This window comes from Dasypus novemcinctus, unplaced genomic scaffold (genome assembly GCF_030445035.2).
Source record: "Dasypus novemcinctus isolate mDasNov1 unplaced genomic scaffold, mDasNov1.1.hap2 scaffold_378, whole genome shotgun sequence".
Taxonomy (NCBI): Eukaryota; Metazoa; Chordata; class Mammalia; order Cingulata; family Dasypodidae; genus Dasypus; species Dasypus novemcinctus.
In genome coordinates, this window is record NW_026688342.1 from 13428 (window position 1) to 35305 (window position 21878).

General features: G+C 51.2%; 1 protein-coding gene across 1 annotated transcript in view; it reads right to left on the reverse strand.

Moving 5' to 3' along the window:
• Positions 1–10625: 10625 nt before the first annotated feature.
• The window catches only part of LOC101426963 (poly [ADP-ribose] polymerase 1), a 40225-nt gene continuing 28972 nt past the window's right edge, over positions 10626–21878 (reverse strand). Inside the window, exons 15-23 of the mRNA XM_058292853.2 lie at positions 20249–20332; positions 19270–19392; positions 18894–19022; positions 15588–15686; positions 14199–14351; positions 13184–13311; positions 12475–12536; positions 11838–11952; positions 10626–11508 (exon numbers count right to left, since the gene is read on the reverse strand). Of these exons, the coding sequence (XP_058148836.1) occupies positions 11427–11508; positions 11838–11952; positions 12475–12536; positions 13184–13311; positions 14199–14351; positions 15588–15686; positions 18894–19022; positions 19270–19392; positions 20249–20332 (975 nt within the window). The 3' untranslated portion in view covers positions 10626–11426. The remainder of the gene's footprint in view (positions 11509–11837; positions 11953–12474; positions 12537–13183; positions 13312–14198; positions 14352–15587; positions 15687–18893; positions 19023–19269; positions 19393–20248; positions 20333–21878) is intronic.

Genomic DNA, 21878 nt, shown 5'->3' on the forward strand with positions numbered 1-21878 from the left:
GAAAGGAGTTTTCTCTTTCTTGTTTTTTTTTTTTTTAAATAGTTCTTAGTATTTAAGGCAAACTCTTGTCATAGCATTAGCTGGTTACAAGCTTAAGGGACATATGCCACAGAGTCTATCCAGCAACAACACACTAACATATCAAGATGTCCAAGTTTCCACAAAAGATTACAAAATATACAAGAAACAGGAAGTGATGACCCAGGCAAATGGGAAGATTCAAGCACTAGAAACCATCAGTGCCTGACAAGACCGGGACATTCTAGACAAAGGCTTTAAAAAAAAGTTCCTAAATATTGTCAAAGAGTGAAAGAATCATGGAAAAAGAGCTAAAGGAAATCAGAAAAACAAGACATGAGCACAAAGAGAATTTCAATAGAGCTGGAAATTATGAAAAAATCTAACAGTGATGAAGACCACAGGAACAGAAATTAAAAATTCCCTTGGAGAGGTTGAACAGCAGATGGGAGCTGGCAGAAGAAAGAATCAGTGAACTTGAAGATAAGACTACTGACACCATCCAGTCTGAGGAGCAGAAAGAGGAAAGAATGAAGAAAATGAACAGAGCCCGAGGAGCCTGTGCGCGCCATCAAGGGACCAGAACGCGCACTGCGGGCATCTCAGAAAGAGAGAAAGCGGCAGGCAGAATATCCGAAGAAGTGATGGCTGAAAATTCCCCAATTTAACAAGAGACATAAATACACCTAGGTGTTCAATGAAACCCAATCAGGGTAAACTCAGACCCCTACCACACCACGCTATAATCAAACTGGTAAATGTCAAAGATACAGAGAGAATTCTGAAACCCAGAAAAGCATGTACAAGAAAGCCTCAACAAGATTAACTGCCAATTTCTCATCAGAAACCATGGAGGCAAGAAGACAGTAGGAAGGCATTTAAAGTGCTAAAAGCAAAAAAAAAAAAAAAAAAAGGAAAAAATATTGCCAACCAAGAATTCTCTATCCAGCAAAACTGTCTTTCATACATGAGGGAGGATTAAGACATTCTCAGATAATCAGAAGCTGAGGGACTTGTCAGCACCAGACCAGCCTTGCAAGAAATACTAAAGGAGGCCTGCAGATTGAAAGGAGAGGACTTTAGACCAAGCACTGGCGTCACATGAAGATCTCCAGTAAAGATAATGACATGCGTAAATGAAAATATCACTTCTATTATATTTTTTATTTGTAACTCAACTTTTGACTCCCTATAGGATCTAAAAGGCAAATGTGTAAAATATAATGATAAATCAATGACTTTGGATGCGTCATGTATAAACACATAACTTATGACAAGAACTACATAAAGGTGGGGGGACAGAGAGGTACAGGAACATAATTTATGTGTATTATTGAAGTTGGTAAGTTGGTATCAAAGCAAATGAGATGGTTATATATTTAGGATGTTAAGTTTAAGCTCCATGATAACCACAAAGAAAGTATCAGAGAATATGCAAGCTCATAGAAACTGTAGAGAGCACAGAGTACCTGGGGTGGGAGGAAGGCACAATGGTGACGGAATGCAAAATGAGCACGGGCTTTCCGTTTGGGGTGAAGGGAATGTTCTAGTAATGGATGGTGGTGAGGGAAGTACAATGTTGCGAAAGTGATCAATCCCAGTGAATGCTGTGTTTGGGAGGGTTGGGATGAGAAGACTTACCTGTATATGTTACCACAATAAAAAAAAATAACTAAAGATATATTAAATGCAATACATGATACTGGATAGGCTCTAAGAATGAGAGAGAAAAGGCTCAAAAGTACATTGGATTGGGAAGCGGATGTGGCTCAACTGATAGAGCGTCCGCCTACCATATGGAGAGTCCAGGGTTTGATACCCAGGGCCTCCTGACCCGTATGGTGAGCTGGCCCACACGCAGTGCTGATGTGCACAAGGAGTGCCGTGCCATGCAGGGGCACGCCCCCTGTGTAGGGGAGCCCCACATGCAAGGAGTGTGCCCTGCAAGGAGAGCCGCCCCATGTAAAAAAACACACAGCCTGCCTAGGAGTGGCGCCGCACACATGGAGAGCTGACGCAGCAAGATGACGCAACAAAAAGAGACGCAGTTTCCTGGTGCCGCCTGATAATGCAAGCAGACACAGAAGAACACACAGCGAATGGATGCAGAGAGCAGACAACTGTGGGAAAGGGGAGAGAAGGAAAATAAATCTTTTTAAAAAAAAGGACATTGGATTAAAAAAGAAAAAAGACATTGGGACATAAGAAAAACTGCAATACAGAATGTAAGATTTATATCAGTGTTAAATTTCTTGAAAATAACCATACTCAAGGTGATTATACAAATGAATATCCTTTATAGTAAATGTATGAGTTCAAGGAGTATGATACATGTAACCTACTTTCAAATGACAGATGATAGTATGATACAGCAAAAGCACAAAACGTTACAATTGGTGGATCTGGGTATCTAGGGGGTAGGGGTGTACTGGAGTTCTGTATGGAGTTTGTATCATTTTTGCAACTATCCTTAAGTTTCAAAACATTTCAAAATAAAAAGTTAAACAAAATGAGATTTTTAAGAATTCCTTCTAGAAAATTAGAATGCAAAATTGTACATAAGTAATTACAATGAAAACATTTTATATGGGAAAAAAAAGAATGAAAAGAGATATACCAAAACATTAACAGTAGCTGTTTTGGGGTTATTTTATTATTTGGCAATTATTGGTTAATACTTTTTCTTTTTTCTGGCCTATTTGATTTTAGATATTAGACTATTTCATATGCTGTGGTAATTGTTATTTTGCATTTGTAGCGATAGTAACCATTTACTGATTAGCGACTCTATACTAGTCACTAGTTAACCCTTCACCTGAATTTTCTCAGTAAATCCTCAGAATAACCTTTTGAGATAGGTATCAATTTAAAGTATGCAATTTGATGAATTTGACACCTACAACCAAGATACACAACCTTTCCAACACTTTCAAATGACTCCTTGGAGAGCCAATAATTTTGTCTGTTTCTATTTCCATGACGTTTTATATCTTCCTTCACAAAAACCTTAGAACATGAGAGCTAGAGGGAGCCTTAGTGAGTCATCTACAGCTGCGGTTCGAGAGTCGTGGAGCTCCAGGCCTGCTGGGAACCTGGTGAGCTCCGCAGGCCACTGCCCTGGACAAGTATGCATGCGCGTAAACCTTGCATACTCTTCTCAGGGTCTGACAGTCATCCATCCACCTTTCTTTATTTTTCATTTTAAATTTTATTGTGGTAACATATATACAACGTAAGTTTTCCCATTTTAACCATTTTTTTGCTTTTGTGTTTTTATTAGAGAAGTTGTAGATTCATAGAAAGATCATGCAGAAAATGTAGTGACCATCTACCTGCCCCCATTTTATAACATTTTCATTAGCATGGTGCCTGTTACAGTGGATAAAAGACTGTTACTGTAATTGTACTATGAACCATAGTCCATGGTTTATATTAAGGTTCACTGTGTTATACAGGACTGTGGCTATTGTTTAATTTTTCTTCTAGCGACATATATACTACCTAAAATTTCCCCTTTGAGTGACACTCAGAGATATAATTCCATGGTGTTAATTACATGCAGAGTGTTGTGCTACCATCACCACTATTCATTACCAAATTTTCCCATCACCCCAAACAAACTGCACCAACTAATTAACTGCCCATTCCCTACCCCTACCTGGCCCCTGCCAATCTGTGTTCTAGTTTCTGATTCTATGAGTTTAATTATTCTAATTATTTCATATTGGTGAGATCATATAATATTTGCCCTTTTGTGTCTTCTTTACTTCACTCAACAGGATGTCTTCAGAGAACATCCAAGCTGTTGCACATATGGGAACTTCATTCCTTTTCACAGAGGAATAATTACAACGGTATATGCTGCATTTTGTTTATCCACTCATTGACTGATGGACACTTGGGTTGTTTCCCTCTTTTGGCAATTGTGAACAACGCCACTATGAGCATTGGTGTGCCAACATCTGTTCGAGTCCCCGCTTTCACTTCTTTTGTGTATATACCAAAAGGATTGCCAGGTCCTATGATAATTCTCTTTTTAAGATTTATTTTTAAAATTTCTCTCCCCTCCACCCCCAGTTGTCTGCTCTCTGTCCATTTGCTGTGTGTTCTTCTGTGTTTGCTTGCACTCTTTTTTTTTTTTTTTTAAAGATTTATTTATTTATTTAATTTCCCCCCCTCCCCTGGTTGTCTGTTCTTGGTGTCTATTTGTTGCGTCTTGTTTCTTTGTCTGCTTTTGTTTCTTTGTCCGCTTCTGTTGTCGTCAGCGGCACGGGAAGTGTGGGCGGCGCCATTCCTGGGCAGGCTGCTCTTTCTTTTCACGCTGGGCGGCTCTCCTCACGGGCGCACTCCTTGTGCGTGGGGCTCCCCTACACGGGGGACACCCCTGCGTGGCAGGGCACTCCTTGCGCGCATCAACGCTGCGCATGGCCAGCTCCACACGGGTCAAGGAGGCCCGGGGTTTGAACCGTGGACCTCCCATATGGTAGACGGACGCCCTAACCACTGGGCCAAAGTCCATTTCCCATGCTTGCACTCTTATCAGCAGCACCAGTAATCTGTCTCTCTTTTTGTTGCATCATCTTGCTGCGTCAGCTGTGTGTGCGGTGCCACTCCTGGGCAGTCTGTACTTTTTCTGCGCGGGGCGGCTCTCCTTGAGGGGCGCACTCCTTGTGCGTGGGGGACACCCCTGCGTGGCACGGCACTCCTTGCGTGCATCAGCACTGCGCATGGCCAGCTCCACACGGGTCAGGAGGCCCTGGGTTTGAACACTGGACCTTCCATATGGTAGGCAAACATTCTATCAGCTGAGGCAAATCCGCTTCCCTATATTAACTTTCTAAGGAACTGCCAAACTATCTTTCACAGAGGCTCCACCACTTCCCACCACCAACTAGTACGTATTCCTATTTCCCCACATCCTCTCTAACACCTGTTTTATTTTACTTTTGGTAATAGCAGCCATTTTAGTGGGTGTGAGATAGCGCTTTCTTGTGGTTTTGATGTGCATTTCCCTAATGGCTAATGATGTGCAGCATCTTTTCATGTGCTCTTTAGTCCATTCACATCTTCTTTAGGGAAATGTCTAATCAAGTCTTTTGCCCATTTTTAAAAATTGGGTTGTCTTTTTGAGTTGTGGTGTTTCTCTATTTTAGATATTAAACCCTTATCAGATATGTGGTTTCCAAATATTTTCTCCCATTGTATATATTGTTGTTTTACATTTTTATCTGTTTTTATTTTTTTATTCCGTCTCCCCCTTGCGGCTTGCTTGCTATCTGCTCTCTGTGTCCATTTGCTGTGTGTTCTTCTCTATTTTGATTTATCCCCCGCCCCTTTGCGGCTTGCTGCTTGTTTGTTCTGTGTCCATTTGCTGCATGCTCTTCTGTTTTTACTTGTCTCCCTTTTTTGTTGCGTCGCCTTGCTGAGTTGGCTCTCTGCAGTGCTCATGTGTCAGCTCTCTGTGATGTGTGGGCGAGCCTGCCTTCACAAGGAGGCCCCGGGACGTGAACCCAGAGCCTCCCACATGGTAGACCGGAGCCCAACGGATTGAGCCGCAGCCGCTTCCCTGTTATTTTACTTTTGTGTAAAGTTCTTTGAGGCACAAAAGTTTTTAATTTTGATGAGGTCTGATTTATCTGTATTCTTTTGTTGTTTGTGTTTTGGGTATAAAGTCTAAGAGATCACTGACTAACACAAGGTCCTGAAGATGTGTGCGCCCCTACATTTTAGTTTTATAGTTCTGGTTCTTCTATCCGGGTCTCTGATCCATTTGAGGTAGTTTTTGTATATGGTAGAAGCACCGTCTGTTGAAGGGACTATTCTTTCCCAACTGGGTGGACTTAGCGCCTTTTTCAAAAATCAATTGGCCATAGAGATGAGGGTCTATTTTTGAAGAATTTCTTTTTTTTAAATTTTTATCTCTCCCCTTCCCTCCCCGCCCGCCCAGTTGTCTGTTCACTGTGTCCATTCACTGTGTGTTCTTCTGTGACCACTTCTATCCTTATCAGCGGCACCGGGAACCTATATTTCTTTTTGTTGTGTCATCTTGTTGTGCCAGCTGTGTGTGTGTACGGCGCCATTCCTGGGCAGGCTGCACTTTTGCGCTGGGCGGCTCTCCTTATGGGCGCACTCCTTGCACATGGGGCTCCCCTATGCGGGGGACACCCCTGCGTGGCAGGGCACTCCTTGCGCGCATCAGCACTGCGCATGGGCCAGCTCCACACGGGTCAAGGAGGCCGAGGGTTTGAACCACGGACCTCCCATGTGGTAGGCGGATGTCGTATCCATTGGGCTAAGGCCGCTTCCCTATTTTTGAAGAATTTCAGTCTTCTTTTTCAAGATGGTTTTGGCTGTTCAGGTTCCCTTATCTTTCCTACTAATTTGATGATTAGCTTTTCTACTTCTGCAGAGGGCTGATGGGGTTTTGATTGGGACTGCATTGAATCTGTGTATTACTTTGGGCAGAACAAACAATATTTAGTCTCCTAATCCAATAAACACAGAATGTCCTTCCGTTTTAGGTTTTCTTTGATTCCTCTTAGCAGTGTTTGTAGTTTGCCGTGAAGCTGTTTGTGGAACACGGGGAACACTGAAAGCAGCCTGCTTGATGCACAGGGTCTTTGGATCCCCTGCGAACCATCCCGGCATCTTTAGGAGATGAAGAGCCCAGCTTAGGGAGCCTGGGCTAGAGCCTGGTCTCCTCACTTCACTGTCTTCTCAGGTCCCCAAGTCCCTTCAGTGACTAGTCGTCCACCTAGAGAAAGGTGGAGCCAGGCTGGAACACATTTCAAGCCACGTCGGTCTACCTCCCAACTTGCTGGAAGCATCTGTGTGAAAGGCACATGCTTCACGTGTGAGGGATGATGAAGCGCCACACCTGACAACAGCCTCTCGGCTGGCTTGTCTGCCTGGACTGCGACTTTGGGCAGCACCTGACTTCTCTTGAGCCTCAGTTTCCATATCTACCTACGTCTGCTACATTATCAAGAGGGAACCCGTGTGAAAGGGCCAAAGAACTGAATAAATGCAGGCTCTGTAGCCACCTGGGGTCAGTCTCTTCCTGGTCACAGTCCTGCCACATCAAAACGGGAGGGCAAGGAAGGAGGTGTGCCCAGGACACCGCGGGCCCTGCCGGCTGCCTGCTCTCAGGGAGAGCAAGCAGGAGCCGAGGCTCTGCCCGCCCCTCGCCACGCTGGAGCACCCTGCCTCGTGGTCCATCCCCAGCACGTGAGGCGCTTGCCTGCCTGCCACCTCTCAGGCCTGGGCACTCGCTGGTTCTAGAAGAATACACAATTCCTTTAGAAACTGCATTTCTGGAATCCCTGTAAAATGCTAGGCAGGCACTCTGTCACAAGCCAAAGCTTTGTCACTGGCCCCCGACCAAAGCCGCACACTGGTATGCTCCCCTCTACGCCCAGCCTGGCCCCTGGGTGAGCGCCGCACGGCTAAAATTAGCCTGGCCAGCTGCCGAGCCAGGAGCCGGGCTATTCTGGGCCCAGCAGGCCTGCCTGGGAGTGGGGCTGGGCCCGGGGGGAGCGCGGAGAGGCTGGTTGCTCCAGTCAAGGTCAGCGACGGGGAGGCACGTGGAGGATGAAGCCACAGGACCACGGGCCAGTGTTGCAGCGACGCTTCAGCCTGAAAGGTGGGCACGGGGGGCCACTCCAGCCTCAGGCCCCGCCTCGCTCCTCCGTCCTGTTCTCTGCTTTCTCCTTTTTACCCGGGGCTTCCTGTTTGGGCTCAGCCTCCAGCAAAATTGTTCCCTGGATTTCAGCCACAACTGCGGACTGGCTGATGGACCGAGCGTCGCATCACAGGTCGGCACCACACTGTGCACTTCATAGGGATCAACGCACATTCTCAAACACCTGTACGAGGCAGATACCAGATCGCAGGCATCCTTTTTGCGCAGCCAGTGAGGACGAGGCTTGTGGGGATGGGCCAGGCAGTGGGATGCCGATTCAGACCAGGACCCCAAACTCTTCTCAAAACAAGCCCCCAAAATGCATCTTATCATCTAGATTTCCTACTTCAGAGACACCAAAGAAACAACAAGAAAGCTGGCACTTTTTTTTTTAAAGATTAATTTTTTATTTCTCTCCCCTTCCCGCCTCCCCCGCCCTAGTTGTCTGTTCTATTTGCTGCATGTTCTTCTTTGTCCGCTTCTGTTTTTGTCAGCAGCACTGGGATTGTTTTTTGTTGTTGTTGTTGCGTCATCTTGTTGTGTCAGCTCTGTGTGTGGCGCCATTTCTGGGCAGGCTGCACTTTCTTTCATGCTGGGCGGCTCTCCTTACGGGGCGCACTCCTTGCCCGTGGGGCTCCCCTACATGGGGACACCCCTGCATGGCAGGGCACTCCCTGCACGCATCAGCACTGTGCATGGGCCAGCTCCACACGGGTCAAGGAGGCCCGGGGTTTGAACTATGGACCTCCCATGTGGTAGATGGACGCCCTAACCACTGCCAAGTCCACTTCCCTGGCACTGACTTTTAAACCATAAAAATGGGCATCTCTGAGCAGTCCTGGAATGGGCTGCTCATTTCCCACCAGAGTCAGGGAGCAGAAGTGTGGCGGGCACCGCAAGCTGTGCTCACCATCACCTCGGACCCTGCCACCTGCTCCCAACCCGCCACAGACCCCAACACGCAGGGTCTCCCTGGGGAAGTGGTGGGAAGAGCCTTCCTTAGGAAGGTACTCCCAGTCTTGGGAGTTGAAACAATGACTTTAAGGGAAAGGAAATGAAACTGCTTATGGTTATGTGAAATCTTACTGAAGTACCTCAATTTTTAAAATGTCAAATCAGCCAGACAAGTCAAATATAAATTCCGACTTGCAAATCTGAGCAGTCACAAGTTTCTGGAGAAAGCCAAAGAACAATGCACCTTGATTTGTTTTTTAAGGAGGTATGGGGACTGAACCCAGGACCTTGTACATGGGAAGCAGGTGCTAAACCACTGAGTTATACCCATTGCCCCTTGGTGACTTTTAATGTTGAATAAACAAAATATAATCCTTATGATAAAAGATGGAAACACTTGAGGTTATTTGGTCTATAAAGATTCCAGGTAGCTGGGTCTCACCCGGGACATGCGGGCTACCACTGGGCTTCATTCCAGGGACAGCAGCGCTCAAGGCGACCCCAGGATGACGTTCTAGACAAGCCACTCTGCAGATACAGAGGAGCGGAGACTCTCAAGGAGCTGCTCTCCACCTTCACGGGAGGACAAGCGACACCGCGAGTGAGAACGGTCAAGGCAGAACCACTGGTTACCACATCGGAGCAATGGGCTGCTGGGAACTTTAAACGCATACCAATGTGTCACCGCGCAGGACAGCAAGGCCCGAGGTGAGCCAGGCACAGCCGTGGCAGCAACTGCCACCCAAGGGCACCGCCAGGCAGAGGCCTGGGGAGAGCACTGCCCCGGGGAGGGAGAGAGCACCCCGAGTCTGTGCAAGGTTTCCTTTTTTCTTTTAAATTCACTACTTGTATTTTAGTCTCTCGTCTAGGATGGACTTGAATTTCTTTAAAGAAAGAAAAGCAGAATGTGAATGTGGGTAACGTTATATTAGAAGGAAAATACAGATTTGGAAACGCCAATCTCTTAAGAAACCAGTTTTGGGTATATGGCACCCATTCTAACCTAAAGATTCTTAAATTAAGTACTCCGTGTTTAACTGCCTCTCTCTGTGCTGATGATAGAGTACTCAGGGTGCAGGGAGCCCCAGAGCCTTACTGAACAGTTTGGCTAATCAGGTCTGAGGGTCTCCAGCTGGAAATCACAGACACTGAAACGTGAGGACTCCGTTACCCAACTGATTTTATCAGGAGCCGTCTTCCAACTTTACTTTGGCTGACGTGGCCCTCAAAGCTGTTAACTGCACAAAGTCACAGACACGACTAGAGGACACAGCTCCACATAAACAGTGCACAAACGTGCCGCTGGTCACAAACACTGAGATGTCACTCACAGACACCTAAGTGCTTTTCCTTCTCCTTTCCGGTCTTGGGTGAGGTCTGTCCTGTTTCACTCACTACAAACACAGGAGTAGCCTTCGGGTGAGACGGCAGCCCAGCGTGGGGGCGCCCTGCTCTGCTGAGGCCGGTTTCTGGAATCCCCCCTGTGGCTTAACGCCCTCCCAGGGCACGGAGCTCCGCAGCCTCGGCTGTGCCAGGGCCGGTGCCGCCTGCTTCTGGCCCGTGACTCCACCTTCCGGCTCGCAGCCCCCTCTGCCCTTCCGTGCAAGGCCAGCAGTGAGAGGAAGACACAGGCCTTGGGCGTTCAGCGCCTCAAATGTAAACATTTAAGCATCACTCAAACGTAGTGTGGCTGTACGAGGCAGAACAGCCTATGTGAAATAATCTTCCTCAGGCGGAACGGGCGGATACGTTTTCACCACTGCAGCGCATCTGGTAAGCTGGAGAAACACAGGTGCTCCTCCTGCCGGCCCCTGTGGCTGGCTCCGTCCTCGGGGGTGCTCCCCGGGGCCGCTGCCCGCCGCATCCTGGGGTCTCGGCAGGGGTGGGAAGAAGCCCTCCGTGGCCTTGTGGGGCCCACACTGCGCTGATCAACCACGTCCGCATCGGCACGAGACTGAACACACCACACACACAGAGGCCGTTTCGCTTTAATTGAGAACTATTAGCCCTTGAGCATAGCACTGAGTTTTAATTTGGAAGACAAAACTGAGCAGAAGACAGCCAAGAATTTCCAATGTAACTTTTAGTTTACTAAACTATATATTCTGAGGGCTTCCATGTTCAAGTGTTTCTAGAAAAGGAAAGCTCTCTTTGTCTCTACGTAAAGAGAAACTAAATGCTCCCTCTTTTTGGTCTCCCCATACTCCCCACAAAAAAAAAAAAGAGACAGAGAAAGCTAAAAAGGGAGACATTTAAGTGCAAAATAAAAAAGAAAATCTAATTAGTATGAAATTAGTTTTTATTTTTACCTCAAAATAAATGCTTAACATTTTTCTAAAATCAAAACTAAAGATAAACACTTACGAAAAGGGTAGAAGCATATTTTTTCCTTCCTGGAGAAACTAGTAAGGCAGATATCCTAATGTAGCTTGGTACTTCTGTAGGACTAGTCTAGGCAGTTAGAAAAAAAAAAAAGAAAAAAGGAAAACCAAAGAAACAAACAAACTTCCCCAGCTTTTCTTCTATTGTCAGTTGTACCTCATAAGGCTGTGCCTGGCAGGCAAAACCCCAAAATAACCCCCCCCCCAAAAAACACCCCAAAACAAGGGATTTGAAATGTTTGGAGAAACCTTGTAACAGGTGACCATCTGTTCATGTAAAATCCTTCCTAAGGAGATTCCGTAACGGTAGCGTCCACCGGCAACCCGGCGGGAGTTTCTGGGAGGCGGTGGAGGGACGCCAGGCAGAGCCACACCGGAGCTGCCGTCAGCGCTCACCACAAGGTCGTCTTGAAATTGAATTTCAGTTTCAGCAGATACTTCAGATTTACCTGAGCAACATCATAGACAATGTACCTAGAGGGAAGCATGTCAAGGAGCCAACGGTTTGACGAGTGGCGGATTTCCCAACCCAGCAGGCTGCCAGGAGCTACCCGGAGGCTTCCTCATGGGTCTGGGGGCCTCGAGTCCCCAGTCGGCGGCCCTCCTGGGTTCAGGATGGGCAGATAAAGGAGGGGACACGATCCTCTGGAAACTGGGAAAGGGGATCAATCCCCCACAAACCAGACCTCTCGTCCCCTCAGTGCAGGGAGAGTCCACTTAAGGGAAATACAGGCCCCAGGCCAACTGCCGGCACAGAAGCCCCAGAATGGCCTGGGGCTCCCAGCAAAGCCATCAAAAGATACTCGTTATACAGCAGACAGGTGTCATTCACACCAGACGACACCCCCGGCCCGAGAGGCACCTCGACCCCATCCAGAGTAATGCTTGCTGAAGGGTCAGGGGTGGTTTTGCCCAAACCTGCAAAACAGGAGGCAGAAGCGATCATTTGTGGGAAGATGTTGAAAACTTCCTGGAGAGATGAGATTTACTTCATGTGGGGCTTACACGTTCATGTTAAAGACATATCAATCCCCCACTCTATCCTCCTTCCAGATATAAAACTAAGCCGTAAATCCAACGTCCAGGGTGCCGGCCTTGACTGACTTTAATGAGGAGAGTGGCAGCCCCTAATGGTTTCCGTCTCTGCTGAACTGAGCTCCAAAGAAGTCACTTCCCCCAGGTGGGCAGAGAGAGGCCCTAGGTCCCCGTGTGCCGTCCAAGAGCTCCCGGGGCTGCTGGTCCCGAGAAGCCCCTCCTCTGAAGCGCAAAGCCGCCCTGGCTGCCGGGGCCTGCCTCTGTGCTGACAGCTGCAGCCACAAAGAGCTCAACGGTTTTTAATGGACCTCAAGCTGCGGAAGAGCTAGACACAGGAATCAGCCTCTGGGGGAAACGAGGCCCCTCCCCGGCCGTCCCGGGGGCCTGAGCTTCGCAACACGATACCTTTGACACTGTGCTTGCCCTTGGGTAACTTGCTGATATGTGACGCGTGCTTCAGCTCGTACCTGTTCAAGAGAGGACAGTCTCAGAAGATCCGCCAAGGACTCCGGGCTCCCAGTCAGCCGTTAGCAGAACACTGAGAAGACGGGTGAACACCCAGGAAACCCCGTCTACCTCCACTGCTTTGAGCTCCCTCCTCCCCAGGTCCAGATGCTGCAGGGGAAGCTTTCCGCATGTAGCCTATGCCCGATGGTCACCACTAAGGGTCCCCGTGACAGGAAAGGGTCTGCCGGGAGCTGAGGCACCGCTCAGGAGCTGGCTGTCCACTCCACAATGAGCTCCGGACCCCTGGTCTGGTGACAGGACCAGGTGGACACCTGACTGAAGCGGGCCTGGCCCTGGGACTGGGACCCCAGCTCGGTCTGGGCTGGCATAGAGAAGGCAGCCCTCTGGGCTCACAGGGGGTCTCCTGTGCGTAATTCGCCCCCTGCCGCCTCAGCACACAGGAAGCAGCGCTGCTGCCCTGGCCGCCGAGGCCCGGCCCTCCCCTCCCCGGGGCGTGAGGCAGCCCTGTACCTCCAGCTGCGGGTTCTGTGCCAATCAGAGGCCTGACTGACGGGTCCAGAGACTGGAGGGGACGTCCCTGGCCGCCTCTCCTGCCCACGCTGCCTGTCCCCACAGGCAGCGCCAGCCCCAAAGCCGGGCTACTCACATGTTCCCAAGAGCGACCTCGCCCAGCAGGACCAAGCCCGTGGGGTCTCCCTGGGACGTGTGGCAGTAGTTGGCGCTCTTGGAGACCATGTCGGCGAAATAGATTCCTTTCCCAAACATGTAGCCCGTCTGCAGGGTTGGAAAAGGGACAGCTGAGGACCTTGTGTGGGGGCCAGGGGCGCCGGTTTTTCACTGAGCAGAGGGCTGCAATGTCACTTCCAGCTCACAAGGTCCTGGCAAGGTGTGCAGCCAGAGGCTCCGCTCAAGGCCAGAGTGGCCGTGAGAAGTTACGTAGCCTTTCCAGACCCCAGCTCTTTCTTCTCTGAAATGGGGGAAACAACCTCCAGGACTGTTATGAAGAAAAACAAGTTAATAACCATTACTTAAGACTGCTGCCTGGCGCATGTAAACATCTGTAAGCACTGCCTACTACTTCTATCCGTTATAAGGGAAACGTGAGGTTCAGAGCTCAGATAATTTGCTGGGTCACACTCGAGCGCACAGCACCAGCAGGGCATTAAAACTCTCTGCTCCTGAAGCCGACACAGCCGCTGAGAACCCTGGGCTCACTCCGTCTACAGTCCAGCGGGCGACAGGACAAGCCTTCTGCAGGGCTCACCCTAACATCTGTCAAAGTCACATTTTACTGATGGAGACCGAGCCCACGGAGGCTGCGGAGCGGAGGAGCGCACCGAGCCCACGGAGGCTGCGGAGCGGAGGAGGAGAGCACCGAGCCCACGGAGGCTGCGGAGTGGAGGAGGAGCACGTCCTTCCAGTCACCATGTCCCGCGGCGTTTCAGAGCAGGGCCTGGCCCTTATTTTTCTTCCAGGAGTTATGTGTGACACGCGCACAGCCGCACGCTGACCGCCTCCCCGGCCACAGCAGAGCCGTCGCCTGCGACGCCCTTGAGCAAGGCCCCTCTGGGGCCGTGCGCATCTCATCCGGCATCCACAGGGGAACTGCGGAGACAGGCTGGCCCACGCTGCGACCCCAGTCTCCCGGGCCAGACACTTACCACGGGTGCCTCAGGTGGAGCGATCCGGAGACCCTGGGACAGGATGCCGGCAAAGTTGGTGGCCCGGGACCCGTGCCACAGCAGCCTTCGGTTGTGCAGCTGCCTGAAGGGCTTGTAGCGCTGGCCCTCCCCTTCACGCTCTATCCTAAAGATCTGCCAGGCACAAGCAAGGGCGACAGAGGGTCATCTGTTGACTCGGTCAATGGAAACACCCGACCAGATATGAGAAAACCCACCAGCTGTCTGCAGAGCAGGCTGGGATGAAGTAACTGACTTCTCAAGGTCTTGTCCAATAATGAAATTACGTTTAGCATATTTTCTGATTCTAAAAATGCTAGGTTTTGACATAGGACGTGTCCTTTAAAACGTAATAGGGAGGGAAATGGCTGTGGCTCAAGCAACTGAGCTCCATTTACCATACGGAGGACCCGGGTTCGATACCTAGGACCTCCTGGTAAAAAAAGAAAAAAGGCGCCCCAGACCGACATGGTGAGGCACAGGCGCCAGCGCAGCAAAGCGACACACCAGGAAGACCGTGACACAACCAGATTAAAAAAAAAAAATTAACAGGGAGCAGATGTGGCTCAAGAGGTTGAGCACCTGCTTCCCAGATGGGAAGTCCTGGGTTTGGTCCCTGGTGCCTCCTAAAGATAAAAACAAACCAGAGGGGCAGCGGACTTGGTCCAGTGGTTAGGGCGTCTGTCTACCACATGGGAGGTCCACGGTTCAAACCCCGGGCCTCCTTGACCCGTGTGGAGCTGGCCCATGCACAGTGCTGATGCGCGCAAGGAGTGCCCTGCCACGCAGGGGTGTCCCCCGCATAGGGGAGCCCCACGCGCAAGGAGTGCGCCCCCTAAGGAGAGCCGCCCAGCGCGAAAGAAAGTGCAGCCTGCCCAGGAATGGTGCCGCACACACACAGAGGGCTGACACAGCAAGATGACGCAACAAAAAGAAACACAGATTCCTGTGCCGCTGACAACAACAGAAGCGGACAAAAGACGACACAGCAAATAGACACAGAGAACAGACAACCAGGGTGGGGAGGGGGAAAGGGGAGAGAAATAAAACAAAAACAAAAACCAAGCAAACTAAAATTCCAACTCAGGGGAGGGCTGTGGCTCAGCGGCTGAGTGCTGGCTTCCCGCATACGAGGCCCCAGGCTCGTTCCCTGGTCCTGGTACCATTGAAAAAAAAGCACACCGAAAAACCAAACAAGCAAAAAATCCAGAGTAAAAAAGCCACCCCCAAATTGCAAGTCCACTAACTTCTCTGCTCGACTGACAAATGAGTCGTTTCCTCTGGTTCTCTACAGCCCAGGAAACCGCCCTTCGCCGGGGACCAGGGCTGGAGGGAGCGGGAGCAGGGCGGGGGCGCAGGGCGGGGGCTTACATCCTCCACCTCCAGGTCGTAGGCGTTGTGCGTGGCCGCGTGCGTGTTCCGGACGTACTTCCTGATGACCTCGGCCTCTTCAGAAGCCCTGTCCACCACCTGGAGGGAACGGCGCCAGAGTCAGGGAGCGCCGCCCCAGGGCTCGTGCCGGGGAGCTCTGCGCGGCCCAGCGGTCCAGGCGGAGCCAGGCAGACCCACGACTGTGCCAGGCGCCACCTCGCCACTGCGGATCTTTTCCGTCTTAAAATTCTAACCTTTGGGATATCAGAACGGCTAGAAATATGGGACTGTCTGTGAATAGGGAATCTCCCAGAACAAGGAAGTGGCTCTAAGACAACAATCCAGTTCACTGTGTGGAGTTAAAACTTGATGGGCCCAATATTTCTGAAATTTGAAAAAATATAATTTATTTTTGATAACAGCTCTTCAATCTTTAAAACACCCCCTTTATTTCCTTTTGACTGTTAGGAGTTCTGTGCTGTTATAAACAAACCCGATATAATGCACTTTAAGATGGAGTGCAGTTAAGAGGTAAGAGTTTTTCTTTGTTTATTTGGAACAGTGGGAATCAATGCTTTGTTTTTTTTCTTTTTCATTTAAGGCTACTGCAGGCATCCAACACTTCTGTACCTACTGTAGTTTCTAAAAAACAGATATCACCTTTTATAGTTAGGTGAACCCATATTTGTTCTGCATCTCTCCAATTTTTTTTATTTTTTTAAACATTAGCCCATGGTAGTAATTTATGTAGAACAAAAGCATTAAAAAGAAGTAAATCATTTGCACTCTATAATTTGTGGTACAGCATTGCTTATTTTGACTTTGGTATGTATTTCTGCAAACAAAATGTTTTAAGATTTATACTACTGACAGTTTTACTTTACTTATATACATATACGCATATCTGGAACTGCATTTCTAGAAACTATTGCATTTGGCTATCTAAGCAAAATACCTGTAACCAAAAAAAAAAAAAAAAAAAAAAAAAGGGAGTTATAAGGAAATACTCTTGAAGTTGTATAGAGTCTTACAGCATCTTTGATAAACATTTCTCAGCAAAAGCTCCGGTTAGGCAGATTTGTTGAAAACATAGCAGGCAAACGGATTCTGGCAAGTCTCTTTAAAGACATTTAATTGTACAGAAAACTTAAACTGTAACATTGCCTTGGCACTCATGGACGGCTGTAAATTACCTTCATCTGTGTGCAGCATGAGGCGCACTGCACAATACCTGTGACTTATCGGCTTCTGCTGTGGGTAGTTTAACTTGTAGCTGAAATGCTGCTTTCGCTCAAAGTGCCCTGTTGTTCCAGTGCCCTGTTGTTCCAGTTACTTTTAACTGCCACGTAAAAACAGAACTGTGTGTTGGGTTCACCCGTTTTCTCCTGCACAGGCCACACATGAATTTAAAATGACCTGTGCACATTCTCACGGTTCTATTAGGGCTTCTCAGGACCTCCGCGAGGGAAGCAGGGAGGGGGCCCCTGGCCAGCCCGGGCACCTGGAAAGGATCTGATTAGCATCTCTGTGCCGTCTATCCAGGCAGTGCACTCCTGGCTGTCTACAGGCTTTTTCCTCCCTCCCAAGGAAGTTCTGTTTACCTCTCAACCTTTCGGGACGGTACGGTCCTTTAGGACCAATTAAAACACGAGGCTGGAGCCAGTACTGTATTTGGCTGACTCTGGTTCAGTGTATTCTTAGGTCATCACATCTCTCATACAGTTACAGGAAATTAAGATGCCAGGTAACATGAAGTGAGTCCAGAGCAATAAAACTGACGGGAACCGAGCAGAATTCCGCTGCTACTGCCCGTGCCTGCCGAGGCCATGCCACACCAGCCCTGACCGATCCACACGCGCTCTCCCTTGGAGGCTGGGCGCTGTTTGCAGGCCCATGTGCTGTCTGCCCCATGCTTGGCACTGCGCGAATGGTGGCACACAGCGTGGGACAGTTTCATCACCAGTTTGACAGTTTATTAACCACAAAATAACAATAAACCCTGAGCTTCTACGGCAGGCCCGGTAGACACACAGGACAGCGCTCTCAACCCGTGCAGACCTGCACTTCCTGGTGGCACAGGCAGATCCGCTGCAGGGCTCGGGGACACTCACTTCTGAGTCCTCAGGGCCCAGTGCCCACTGATGGCCGTCCAAGGGGGCCCAGACTACACTAAACAAACACAGGTAACACAATAACAGCCGTCCAAGGGGCCCAGTCTACACCAAACAAACACAGGTAACACAGTAACAGCCGTCCAAGGGGCCCAGTCTACACTAAACAAACACAGGTAACACAGTAACAGCCGTCCAAGGGGCCCAGTCTACACTAAACAAACACAGGTAACACAGTAACAGCCGTCCAAGGGGCCCAGTCTACACTAAACAAACACAGGTAACACAATAACAGCCGTCCAAGGGGCCCAGTCTACACTAAACAAACACAGGTAACACCAGTACCACAAGTAATAGCCGTCAAAGGGACCGAGTCTACACTAAAGAAACACAAGTAACACCAGTACCACAAGTAACAGCCGTCCAAGGGGGCCCAAGGCTACGCTAAAGAAACAGGGGCGCACCAGAGCGCAGCATCCTCACAGCCACCCCCTTATTCTTCGTCAGAGTTCAGACTATCTGGGAATTCTGGTCTTCCTCACGGCCTCCTGCTTAAGAGGCTCTGAAGTGTAGGACATGAGAATAACCCCTCATAAAGAGCGGGCCCAGAGCGTTCCCATCCAGCAAGTGGCAAGCCAGCACCCTAGGAGCCGTATCCTCCAGGGCCTCACACACCTGCGCTGTCCTAGGCAGGGAGCAGAGGCTCTTGTGGTGTAAACACCGTGCCAGGACCAAGAGAATCTGAGGCGCTGTAGCCCTGACGCACCGGAGGGGAGGGGGCAGGGGCCGAGAGCAGCGAGGCTCCGAGGAGGAGCCCGGGCTCGCCGGAGCCAGCCAGGACTTGGCGCTCGGCTGGCCTGGCGGGTGACGCCCACCTTAGCGTCCAAAAAGAGCGAAGCCCCAGGGCTGCATGTGGTGTCAGCCGGGCCCTGTGACCCTGGGAAGACTGAGCCCAAGTGTCACCACGACCGCTGGCACCAGCACTTCCATTTCTGAAGTGGGACACTGGTAGCCAACCTTCTCGTGTTCTTGTCAGAGTCCCACCAAAAAAGAACCTTCCATAAGGCCCTCTGAAAATCAGGCTGTACACTAAATAAGGGTCCAGATGCAAACAAATGCCAGCGACCCTGACGCACACTCGCGTGGGAGCCCCTGTCAACTGGTGCACGGGGAGGGGCCGGAAGGGCTGTGTCACCTGAATGTTGGTTTTGAGCTTGTCGTAGTTGACGTCGAGGGGGTCTCTGCTGCCATCGTCAGAGCCCCCCCTGAGCAGGCTGTAGGCCACCTCGATGTCCAGCAGGTTGTCCAGCATCTCCACCTTGGCCTGGAAGGCAAGAGGAAGACCTGGCTGAGTGCGGGGGGGAGAAGACCTCTGGCCGGCAGAGGGCCCTCGTGAAGACGGGACCCTGCAGGGACGGCGGGGGGCGCCGGCAGGGGGACGCTGAGCAGGAAGAGGCCCCTCCCCACCGAGCGCCAGGGCGGGGCGGCACAGCATTCTGCTGGGCGGAGGCTCCCTTCAAAGCCGCGGCACGCCCGCCCTGCGCAGCCCACGCTCCCCGGAGCCACGCTACCTGCACGCTGTCAGCACTGTTGAGCAGCGGAGGCTTCTTCATCCCAAAGTCGTGGGGGATCAGGGTGTAGAAGCGGTTCGAGAGGTCCAGGACCTGCGAGTCGCTGCTGCCCTGCGACACTGCCTGCAGGGTGAGACGGGAGCGCCGGGCAGCAGCCGCTCCAGGCGCCCGCCGGGCCAGAGGCCGCTGCCGCGAGCAGACTGCAGGGCGCCTGCGCAGGCCAGGCCCCGCAGAACCCCGGGACACCTTGTTTCTCCCCTCAGGAGGCACCGGGCACTGAACCCGGGACCCCACACATGCAAGAAGGCGCCTGACCACTGAGCTGCACCCACGCCCACCCACTTCCACCCTTCTTGTTGCTGTTGCACCCCCAGGCGGGGCAGGATCCTCAAACGCGCCAGCACAAACACAAGGGGCTTCCCGTGCGACAGCACCCTTGCGTGGAGAGCTGTGTGGTCGTTACGTGAAGTGCTGCAACACCAGAGTCTAGCTGGTAGGCACCCGGGTACTGGCTGCACAGTTCTTTCAACTTTCTGGATGTTTGGAAATTTTTCATCATAAAATTGTTACACCGTTCAGTCAGGCCACCTTCGCCTGACCTTCACGTTGGGATGTGGACGTCGTTTTCACTGTCCCTGGAGGTCCAGGTGGCCAGGCAGTCAGGCTAAAGCCCCTCTTACTGCCAGTGACAGCCAATGCTCTGTACACAGAGGGAGCGCGATAAGCGCACAAAGAGACAGTGAGCTGGGGTACCAGGTCCTGGGCAGACGGTCCCAGGCGGCCGGGGGTGGGGGGCAGTGGGCTGGCCCTCTGCAGGCCGGAAGGCCGGGTGTCCTTCTCCTGGGACAGTGGAGCTTCCGTCAGGGCTGTGGCTCAGGACTTGTTTTCCTGACCCTGGTTAAAGGAACTGCTGCCGGCCCTGACACGGAGCCCTGAGGCAGGGCCCGGGAGAACCGCTCAGGAGTCCAGCCCGGCTCACCTGCTGGACCTCGCTGAGGATGGAGTAGGCGGCCTGGATCTGCCTTCTGCTCAGCTTCCCCAAGGGCATCTTCTGAAGGTCAATCTGAGGAGAGGGCACCGAGCGGCAAGTGAGGGGCGAGTGGGACTGAGCACACCCCTCAGGCGTCCTGCGCTCTGGCAGAAGCAGCCGGAGCCTGCCCAGGCCGGGAGGCCTGGAGACCCAGTGCCACACAGGGGACGTGCAGGAAAGACTCTAGCTCACTGCATCACTGCTGGATACGCCAACGAGGGCTGCCCCCCAGCAGCTCTGGACGAAGATGCAGCACAGCCCTCTCCGCAAAGTACAGCTAAGGGGTCCCAGGAAGGAGAACCATAAAAATACAGAGATGGAACGTATTTTTAAAAGATACACATCTGAATGTGTGTTTACATTCAAATCAATGCTATCCCTTTCAAATCAGCCACCCAAAAAGGTTAAATATTTGTTCCAACAATATCGCTACTGCTCAAAACACTTCGGAACCACCAGCAAGGGCTCAGCGAGCTGGCGGTGCGTCCGTCGGAGCCGTGGCTCCACTTGGGAGGGGCTGCCTTGCTGCACAGGCGGCCTCAACCCTGCCCCTGGGCGGCCCTGCCTCCCCCCTCACGTCCAGCAGCCCTCAGTGCCAGAACAAGAGGCTGAGCAAGCACCTGAGAAACGGACTGCTGTGAAGACTGAACAAGACGCTGTGGAAGGTGGACACCGACCAGGGGTCAGCGCTCAACGACCCTGCAGCACGGGCGGCGGCGCAGGCGTCCCGCACCCTCAGGGACAGGACTTTCCGCCCAGGGCAGATGCGGCCCTCGGAGCAAAGCCTGGGAAGGAGGAGCATCTGCTCTGGACCAAGAACAAGGTTCAGTAAAACCAGTGACTGAGGGAACTGCAAACAAGTTCTTTCAAGGGCAGCACGACCAGAGGGAGTAGATTCTGAAGGGAGCAAGCTCCCAAGTTGCATAATCCTGTTATTTGCTTAAAAAAGCAAACATCCAGTCTCAACACAGACCCCTCAGAATGTGTCACCAGCCCCCCTGAAAAGAGAAGAGCTGAATTATCAGACATCCTGCTCCAGGCCCCCAGGTACCAGGAGCCTGAGCCACAGGGCAGCCAGCGGGCGGCGTCATGGCCTGGCCTGGCCACAGCATGCCCGTCCACGCACCGAGGGCGCCGCGCCGCTCCTGCCAGCCCAGGGTTCGCCTTCCCAAGGGGAGCCCCAGGCGCCTCCGACCCCACGGGTGACCACGCTTACCCAGCCACGCGGCCACACACCCCACCGGCTGCATCCAGCCTGCTCCAGCAGCAGGGTACCTGGCCCTTTTCTTCCTGCTGAACTAGTTACGTGTCCAAGTGGAAAACAACACAAAAATGCCGTTCCACAAGAAGGGGCTCGGGCCTGAGAACAGTCAGGAACTTCTCTCCATCACGGGTAAACAGTAAGGGAAGTTCCTTCTAAAATGTGCATGAATCTGAGCCCTCTTCTCTCCCTCCCCCAGGCACCCACACTGGGCAGCCCACCCACAAGCAGTTCAAACTAGTTAGAACTCGCAGGCTGCAGGTCCAGGCAGAAGTCAGGTTTGTTTGGAAGGACAAACCCTGGCCCCTTGCAAACCCG